This window comes from Engraulis encrasicolus, chromosome 13 (assembly GCF_034702125.1).
Source record: "Engraulis encrasicolus isolate BLACKSEA-1 chromosome 13, IST_EnEncr_1.0, whole genome shotgun sequence".
Lineage (NCBI taxonomy): Eukaryota > Metazoa > Chordata > Actinopteri > Clupeiformes > Engraulidae > Engraulis > Engraulis encrasicolus.
In genome coordinates, this window is record NC_085869.1 from 6,154,705 (window position 1) to 6,164,704 (window position 10,000).

A 10,000-nucleotide genomic window follows, 5' to 3' on the forward strand; every position below is an offset into this window, starting at 1 on the left:
CCCACCTTCACAGGACATGCGGTCTGTGCGCAGGTTGTAGCCCACAGTGCAGGCACAGCTGCGGGAGTTCTCCGAGGTGGGCAGACAGAGCTGAGCGCTGCCTCCATTGTTCACCTGACACGGGTTCTTCCCTGAGGGAGGAGAAGACGAGGGCAGACACAGACACAAAATGAACCATATATAGCCTACTGTTGTACTGTACCTATCTTTCTCTGTCTGTCTGTTGGGGCTGTGGCTGTGGGTGGCTACTGTTCTGAGAACTAAAATGGTGTCCGTTTATTTTAAGTTCAAAATGAAGTAAAGATTGCAATATAACTAGTCCTATTCGAGTCTGTCTAAAACATTTACAGTACCTATGTTTCTCTGTCTGTCTGTTGGGGCTGTGGCTGTGGCAGTGGGTGGCTACTACTCTGGGGCCTAAAAGGTGTCCATTGATTTTAAGTTCAAACTGATGTAAAGACTGCCCTATCCACGTCTGTCTAAAACATTTTCTGCAAAGTTAGAGGTAGATGGGTGAGGCATACATACACTCCTATTACACTTTATTTCAGGCTGAGGGTCACAGCCACCATTGTTCACCTGTACAGGATCCCTCCCCAAGGGAGAACAGCAGCCACTATTGTTCACCTGTACAGGATCCCTCCCCAAGGGAGAACAGCAGCCAGACAGAACACAGACACTCAGGACACCAGATATGAGATAATTGTTCTTCCGCAGGAGCTGTAGGCGGACATTTTGTCAAAGCTGTCAGAGGTAAGAAGGTCAAAGCTCCCCCCTTTTTTGTTCATGCTTTAACACAAGCTTTACATGGTGTACCGACTACAAGGTAAGCAGTCTTTAATCAGTTTCCAGTCTAGAAAATGTGGCCAAAGCTAGGAAATAAGCATACATGGTCAACGTGAAAATGCAACTGTTACATTATACTAAAGAGTTGGTCAAGGGATGGTATGGTTGCAGGTTTAATAGCTCTGTGATAAGGGAGGGGAGATACATAACTGGCAATCATCCTCCTCGCTTATGGTAAAATTGACAGCTTGGTCTGGTGTGTAAATGTAAAGAACTAGGAAATAAATAGATAAAAACAATCAAACAGCACACAGACCATTTTTGGTGATGGCAGTACAGAGGTCATCTCAAATCCCAAATTTTGCTAACAAAAGAAAAGTGATAACAGTGCAGCACAATGGGCACTAACGATGAAGCATACTTCACTTCACGATGATGAATCCCGTCCCATTAGAGAGGAGAGGAGGTTCCACTGATACTGAGCTTTAAAACAGTTAAGCACAGCACACTTAAGTGTCCTTCCATCACGCCATCCCTCCATCGCGCCATCCTCCCATCCCTCCCTCCTCCAGCTCCCTCCATCCCTCCTGCAATCCCTCCTACAGCCCTCTATCACGCCATCCCTCCGTCCCTCTATCTCACCACATCCCTCATTCCCTCTAGACTTCCATCCCTCCATTACTCAACAGTATCCTTCCATCACACCATCCCTACTTCCCTCTATCCTCCCGTTCCTCCATCCCTCCAGCAATCCATCCTAAAGCTCCCTCTATCACTCCACCCCTCTAACTCTCTATCCTCCCATCCCTCCATCCTTTTATCCCTCCATCCCTCTAGATCTCTCTTTTATCCTTCCCTCTATCTCACCACATCCCTCCATCCCTCCCTCCTTCTATCTCACCACATCCCTCCATCCCTCTATACTTCCATCCCTCCATTACTCTATCCTTCCATCACGCCATACCTGATTCCCTCTTTTCCTCCATCCCACGACATCCCTCCATCCATCCCTCCCTCTTACAGTTCCCTCTATCCAAGGATGCGTGTTATCAGTATTGTTCAGCCTGTACAGCCTTGACAGTAATGAGTTGCTGCTGTATTATGAATGGAGAGGCTAATTGCTATGAGAGCACTGGGTGGGGTAGCGCAGGGTAGCATTAGTGTAGGGCAGTGATTCTCAAAGTGTGGTCCGGGGACCACTGGTGGTCCGCGAGGGGATTTCTACTTTTCCAAGACAAGCTAGCAGTAGGCTATATTTGTAACATTATTACAAAGCTAAACACAGCTGAAATCATACTTTCACCACTATATAGACAGCCATGTAATGTGAATGAAGTAAATGATCTGCATTGAAATTAGCTGAGTCAAATTAGCACCCTTCAACTGTTAATTCAGTTGACAGGTGGTCCCTGAACATTTTTGGGGGACAAAGTGGTCCTCCATCTGAAAAAGTTTGAGAAACACTGGCGTAGGGGGAGTGTAGTGCTGCAACTTGGGCAGATTTACATCTTGGCCTCCTAAGTAGTCATCCCTTATTGCGGGCGGCAGGCAATTTTAAGAGATCCGCTGCGGCTACGCTGATAATATATGGGCCATTACCTTGAATCATTTGACGGACAAAACACAAAGAAATGCAAAAAAGCTAATCGACTCATAAATCTGAGACCAGACACTGTTCTGTTCCCTTCTATCTTTTTTTTGGCTGCATAAAGGGCTAAGTAGATACTAACACGACCTAATTTGCACTGTTAGTGAGGTGACACTTTTTTATCCACCTTATTCTTAACTCCCATGTTATTCCTTGTTACGACTTATGTGCTATCTCCCCGTGCATTTTGAAGACAATCCTCACATTATAAACATGTGGGATCAAGGGCCATCATACTTGAAAAAGCTCTATGCTTATGGAAAAATATGGAAAAAGTGGCTTTGGATATTATTTGACTCATTAACACAGTTTTGTTTAGTTATTTGAGAAGCTACGAATGGGCCAACGTGTTACAGAGCTCCTTAATATGATCCAAAGCAATAAATATCACAATATTAATACGATATATTGCACAGCCCAAGTCCTTACCTTTTTGCACGTCTCTGTCATACACCTTCATGTGGAGCACCCCGTTGGTCTTGTTCCTCAGCACCACCATGTTGCGGCCGTCCCTCTTGGCAACCGTCCCCAGCTGAGCCAGGTCATCATCTGCCCACCACAGCCTGCCCCCTGTGGACAGGAGTGGAACATACAGGAAACACACAATTAAGCAGCCGTAATAGAAGAGTGTGTTGATGAAGTGATATTACATTACATTATTACATTACACTTAGCTGACGTTATATTTTATCATCTGCCCACCACAGCCTGCCTCCTGTGGACAGGAGTAGAACAAAATCAGGAAACACACTATACATGGGTCCACCGTGTTTATAAACACAATGTTTTGAGGAGGGGCAAGACTTTAGCAGCCTACCACATCTCTTTATAGACAGAGGTTTCCAACAATCAGAGGTTGAGCTGTGCGCAGCTAGCGTCGCGCAGCCAGGAGAAAACAACAATTTAGTACCCATGTATACATGGGCTTCTTTTGTTTATAAACACAGTGTTGTGAGGACGGGCAAGATGCTGGCAGTGTTGCCAGATTGGGCTGCTTGGGATGAGCGTCTGCCGGTAAAAAACGGGGAAAATTGCCCATTTGGTGTTTTTTTCAGTCGTTTTGGGCCCATACAAGTCAATGTAATTTGTTGAATTTGGGTGGAATTTAGCGCATTTTGGCGTTTTTTGAGAACCTTTGACATTTGATCAGACACATCTGGCAACACTGGATGCAGGCAGGCAGCCACCTACGTGAGCTAATATTTTGACCTACAGCAGTTTCCAACAATCAGAGGTTGAGTTGTGCGCAGTCAGGGTCGCTCAGCCAGGGTAAAACAAAAATTGAAAACCCATGTATAAGCAACCCTTTTAGAAGAGTGTGTTGATGAAGTGATATACATTATATTGTTACATTACACTTATGCATTACACTTTTTTATCCAAAGCGACTTACACTTATTTTGAGTACAGGGTATTGGTTACAGTCCCTGGAACAGTGTGGGGTTAGGTGCCTTGCTCAAGGGCACTTCAACCATGGAGTCTGGTGGGGAGTGGTATAGGGTGGGATTCAAACCTGCAACCTTCTGAGCTAAAGCCCATCTCCTTAACCACTAGGCCACGACTGCATAACATTCAATTATATGTCTGTTTTTGTGAACCTAAGGAGCGGACTTTGGAGCTGCAGACTGTGTGAGCGAGGGAGTAAATAAAGATGTGCGCGCGTGTGTGCATATGTGTGTGTGTGTGTGTGTGTGTGTGTGTGTGTGTGTGTGTGTGTGTGTGTGTGTGTGTGTGTGTGTGTGTGAGTGTGCGTGTTTGTGTGTGTGTGTGTGTGTGTGTGTGTGTGTGTGTGTGTGTGTGTGTGTGTGTGTGTGTGTGTGTGTGTGTGTGTGCGCGCGTGCGTGTGTGTATGTGTATATGTGTGTTTGTCTACAGTATACATTTGGGGGCGACTTTGGGGCCGCTGACTGTAAACTAGGTGTGTGTATGTCTATGTGTGTGCGTGTGTATGTGCGTGCGTGTAGGTATATTTGTATATGTGTGGGTGTTTGCCTACAGTATGTTTTTGGGGGCGACTTTGGGACCGTTGACTGTGAGCGAAGAAGTAAATAAAAAAGTAAATGGATGGAGGGGAGTAGAGGGATGGAGGGGAGTAGCAGTAGAGGGATGGAGGGGAGTAGAGGGATGGAGGGGAGTAGAGGGATGGAGGGCAGTAGAGGGATGGAGGGCAGTAGAGGGATGGAGGGGAGAAGAGGGATGGAGGGGAGTAGAGGGATGGAGGGCAGTAGAGGGATGGAGGGGAGAAGAGGGATGGAGGGGAGTAGAGGGATGGAGGGGAGTAGCAGTAGAGGGATGGAGGGGAGTAGCAGTAGAGGGATGGAGGGCAGTAGAGGGATGGAGGGCAGTAGAGGGATGGAGGGCAGTAGAGGGATGGAGGGCAGTAGAGGGATGAAGGGGAGTAGAGGGATGGAGGGGAGTAGCAGTAGAGGGATGGAGGGCAGTAGAGGGATGGAGGGCAGTAGAGGGATGGAGGGGAGTAGAGGGATGGAGGGGAGTAGAGGGATGGAGGAGAATAGAGGGATGGAGGGGAGTAGAGGGATGGAGGGCAGTAGCAGTAGAGGGATGGAGGGTAGTAGAGGGATGGAGGGCAGTAGAGGGATGGAGGGGAGTAGCAGTAGAGGGATGGAGGGGAGTAGAGGGATGGAGGAGAGTAGAGGGATGGAGGGGAGTAGAGGGATGGAGGGCAGTAGGGGGATGGAGGGGAGTAGGGGGATGGAGGGGAGTAGCAGTAGAGGGATGGAGGGGAGTAGAGGGATGGAGGGGAGTAGCAGTAGGGGGATGGAGGGGAGTAGAGGGATGGAGGGGAGTAGAGGGATGGAGGGCAGTAGAGGGATGGAGGGCAGTAGCAGTAGGGGGATGGAGGGGAGTAGAGGGATGGAGGGGAGTAGCAGTAGAGGGATGGAGGGGAGTAGAGGGATGGAGGAGAGTAGAGGGATGGAGGGGAGTAAATGGATGGAGGGCAGTAGCAGTAGAGGGATGGAGGGCAGTAGAGGGATGGAGGGGAGTAGCAGTAGAGGGATGGAGGGGAGTAGAGGGATGGAGGAGAGTAGAGGGATGGAGGGGAGTAGAGGGATGGAGGGCAGTAGGGGGATGGAGGGGAGAAGAGGGATGGAGGGCAGTAGGGGGATGGAGGGGAGTAGAGGGATGGAGGGGAGTAGCAGTAGAGGGATGGAGGGGAGAAGAGGGATGGAGGGGAGTAGCAGTAGGGGGATGGAGGGGAGAAGAGGGATGGAGGGCAGTAGGGGGATGGAGGGGAGTAGAGGGATGGAGGGGAGTAGAGGGATGGAGGGGAGTAGCAGTAGAGGGATGGAGGGGAGAAGAGGGATGGAGGGGAGTAGCAGTAGAGGGATGGAGGGCAGTATAGGGATGGAGGGGAGTAGCAGTAGGGGGGTGGAGGGGAGTAGAGGGATGGAGGGGAGTAGGGGGATGGAGGGGAGTAGCAGTAGAGGGATGGAGGGGGAGGAGGGGGATGGAGGTGAGTAGAGGGATGGAGGGGAGAAGAGGGATGGAGGGGAGTAGCAGTAGAGGGATAGAGGGGAGTAGCAGTAGAGGGATGGAGGGGAGTAGAGGGATGGAGGAGAGTAGAGGGATGGAGGGGAGTAGAGGGATAGAGGGGAGTAGCAGTAGAGGGATGGAGGGGAGTAGCAGTAGAGGGATGGAGGGGAGTAGCAGTAGGGGGATGGAGGGGAGTAGCAGTAGAGGGATGGAGGGGAGTAGCAGTATAGGGATGGAGGGGAGTAGCAGTAGGGGGGTGGAGGGGAGTAGAGGGATGGAGGGGAGTAGGGGGATGGAGGGGAGTAGAGGGATGGAGGAGAGTAGAGGGATGGAGGGGAGTAGAGGGATGGAGGGGAGTAGCAGGAGAGGGATGGAGGGGAGTAGCAGTAGAGGGATGGAGGGCAGTATAGGGATGGAGGGGAGTAGCAGTATAGGGATGGAGGGCAGTAGCAGTAGAGGGATGGAGGGTAGTAGAGGGATGGAGGGCAGTAGAGGGATGGAGGGGAGTAGAGGGATGGAGGGCAGTAGAGGGATGGAGGGGAGTAGGGGGATGGAGGGGAGTAGGGGGATGGAGGGGAGTAGCAGTAGAGGGATGGAGGGCAGTAGAGGGATGGAGGGCAGTAGGGGGATGGAGTGGATGGAGGGGAGTAGCAGTAGAGGGATGGAGGGGAGTAGAGGGATGGAGGGGAGTAGAGGGATGGAGGAGAATAGAGGGATGGAGGGGAGTAGCAGTAGAGGGATGGAGGGCAGTAGCAGTAGGGGGATGGAGGGGAGTAGCAGTAGGGGGATGGAGGGGAGTAGAGGGATGGAGGGGAGTAGGGGGATGGAGGGGAGTAGAGGGATGGAGGGGAGTAGCAGTAGGGGGATGGAGGGGAGTAGCAGTAGGGGGATGGAGGGGAGTCATAGAGGGATGGAGGGGAGTAGAGGGATGGAGGGGAGTAGAGGGATGGAGGGGAGTAGAGGGATGGAGGAGAGTAGAGGGATGGAGGGGAGTAGAGGGATGGAGGGGAGTAGCAGTAGAGGGATGGAGGGCAGTAGCAGTAGAGGGATGGAGGGTAGTAGAGGGATGGAGGGCAGTAGAGGGATGGAGGGGAGTAGAGGGATGGAGGGCAGTAGAGGGATGGAGGGGAGAAGAGGGATGGAGGGGAGTAGAGGGATGGAGGGGAGAAGAGGGATGGAGGGGAGTAGAGGGATGGAGGGGAGTAGAGGGATGGAGGGGAGAAGAGGGATGGAGGGGAGTAGAGGGATGGAGGGGAGTAGAGGGATGGAGGGGAGAAGAGGGATGGAGGGGAGTAGCAGTAGGGGGATGGAGGAGAGTAGCAGTAGGGGGATGGAGGGGAGTAGAGGGATGGAGGGGAGTAGCAGTAGAGGGATGGAGGGGAGTAGAGGGATGGAGGGGAGTAGAGGGATGGAGGAGAATAGAGGGATGGAGGGGAGTAGAGGGATGGAGGGCAGTAGAGGGATGGAGGGGAGAAGAGGGATGGAGGGTAGTAGAGGGATGGAGGGGAGTAGCAGTAGAGGGATGGAGGGGAGTAGAGGGATGGAGGGCAGTAGAGGGATGGAGGGGAGTAGAGGGATGGAGGGGAGTAGCAGTAGAGGGATGGAGGGCAGTAGAGGGATGGAGGGGAGAAGAGGGATGGAGGGGAGTAGCAGTAGAGGGATGGAGGGCAGTATAGGGATGGAGGGGAGTAGCAGTAGAGGGATGGAGGGGAGTAGCAGTAGAGGGATGGAGGTAGCAGTAGAGGGATGGAGGGGAGTAGCAGTAGAGGGATGGAGGGGAGTAGAGGGATGGAGGAGAGTAGAGGGATGGAGGGGAGTAGAGGGATGGCTGTATTTATGTATGAGACCAGGGGATACTGTGGCCCAATGTGGCTGCAGGATATTAAAGGCCAACTTCCGATAAAACTCAGTTTTACTCACTCCTTTCGAAGATCGGACGGTCACCCCAAGTTAAACTCACTTGCAAGGCTCTCATAGCGGTGCGTCAACTCTCCTGGCTGTGTTTCCCGGTGTTTCCCAATTTACATCAATAATGCAGAGAAACGAGCGAATCACGAAAGCCTTTCTGTGTTTCGTCACGTCGAAAGAAGGCGTTGCCCACAAAGGTTTATATCGACCCATTTATCTAAAAACATGTCGAGTAATTTTTTTCTGCTTGTTTTCAAAACAAGCAACGTCTGGTGGTCCGAAACATAGCTTAGCTTAGCTATCAGCTGGTTGCTACTCTCAGGTACACACACAGCACAAAGCCTCATACATAAAGCCTGCTCACTCCGGTTGCTCCGTGCCTACAGCTCGCCTAGGGGTCGCTGTCGAAAGAGCACAGCCCTGAATGGAGCCTGCACGCCTCCGTTGGCGCCCCTATAGTGCAGTACCATCCGGGGAAGTGGCGACTCTGTTTCCCATTACATTCTCTCCCAAGGCTGGAGGACTGAGCCAATCAGAGACGCGTTTCTTTGAGAGCAGGAGGAGTGAGCCAATCAGAGACGCATTTCCACGAGAAACACGGAACACTCTCTCGTTTCTCCACAAGCCACCTTGCCAGCTTGCAAAAACGTCTTGAAACAAAGCAACCAGAACGTTTTTTAAAACAGGACCAACGCGTAACACATTCAATAACAATTGGGAACACGGCAATGTTAATTAAATTACGTTGAGAGGCGATCTTTAACTGGGGAAGCAGCAGAGTTAGGGAGAGTAGTAAACTAGGCGGGCAGTGCTGGGAAAAAGAAATGATTGTGGTTCCTGCAGAAAAAATGAAATCACAGATAGTAAAAATGGAGGATAGTCGAATACCCCTCTTGTTGAATAGCCAACCATGACATCCTTGCACAGACCAATAACTCTTGTATTGGTAACATTCTGTGGGAAAATCATAGGCTTTCACGAGCTTATATGGATTTAATGCAGAGTCCCCTAAACTTACTTTCAATCTCTTTCAATATCTTGGCTTCCCCTCAATATTAGTATATCAGTAGATGGCAAGTTTTTAATGCACTTCAATACACTTTAATATGCCATCTTGCCTCCATGCAATATTAATGCAGCATTGCTTGATTTAGTTCTGGCTTCACAGCTGTGCTAAATATGTCCAGATGACCTTAGTTACCCTGTGAGAACCTAAAGTGCTATGCTGAATGCTGATCTAAACTAATACTTTATACTAATACTTAAAGTTACTAAAAACTCATGTTCTGATATTCCACTACAGTGATAATTCAGGACTTTTGACACTATTCTATATTGCGTACCCATCAGCAGTGTCGAACACACACACTGACTTGCCACCAACAGTCCCGTATGCCGAGTTCTTGTGCAGTTTTGGTCAAAACGAAAGTAGTTCAGAAAGGTCGCTGGGACAATTAAATAACAAGTTTTCTTCTCAAAACAGCATGTGTTCGAATGATTGATTTATTTGTATCACAAATTAAGTCACACCTTGTAATTACTTTGGGGCTTCTAATGACGTAATTACGTTGGCGCTACTTTCTCTTCCTTCGTATCTCTGAGCATGTTTTATTTTACTGTCTTAGCAAACTTGCTGGACTACTTTCATGTTGACCAAAACTGGAAAAGAACTCGGCCCACAGGACACTGCCGGAGGTGAGTCTGTAACTCGGAGGGAACTCTTTGACACTGTGTTTGTTTTCCAACTGAAACATGCCACACTCTTGTTGAATTCAACACACTCCAGCGCACATACTGCCTCATTACTGCCAATCCAGGGTAGACAAGGGAAGAGGTGAGGCCCTCACACAAGTGTTCTTCTCGTGTGTGTGTGTGTGTGTGTGTGTGTGTGTGTGTGTGTGTGTGTGTGTGTGTGTGTGTGTGTGTGTGTGTGTGTGTGTGTGTGTGTGTGTGTGTGTGTGTGTGTGTGTGTGTGTGTGTGTGTGTGTGTGTGTGTGTGTGTGTGTGTGTGTGTGTGTGTATGTGTGTGTGTGTGTGTGTGTGCCTGTGTCTGTGTCTGTGTCTGTGTGTGTTTCTGTGTGCGTCCGCGTATGTTTGTTTGTGTGTGTGTGTGTGTTTCTCTCTTAGGTTTCAGGCACTGCTTGTTGTTGGTCTGCTCATCAT

General features: G+C 50.0%; 1 protein-coding gene across 1 annotated transcript in view; it reads right to left on the reverse strand.

Annotated features, from left to right (window-relative positions):
- The window catches only part of LOC134460642 (low-density lipoprotein receptor-related protein 1B-like), a 573,784-nt gene that overhangs the window by 168,257 nt on the left and 395,527 nt on the right, over positions 1 to 10,000 (reverse strand). Inside the window, exons 33-34 of the mRNA XM_063212999.1 lie at positions 2,864 to 3,004; positions 6 to 131 (exon numbers count right to left, since the gene is read on the reverse strand). Of these exons, the coding sequence (XP_063069069.1) occupies positions 6 to 131; positions 2,864 to 3,004 (267 nt within the window). The remainder of the gene's footprint in view (positions 1 to 5; positions 132 to 2,863; positions 3,005 to 10,000) is intronic.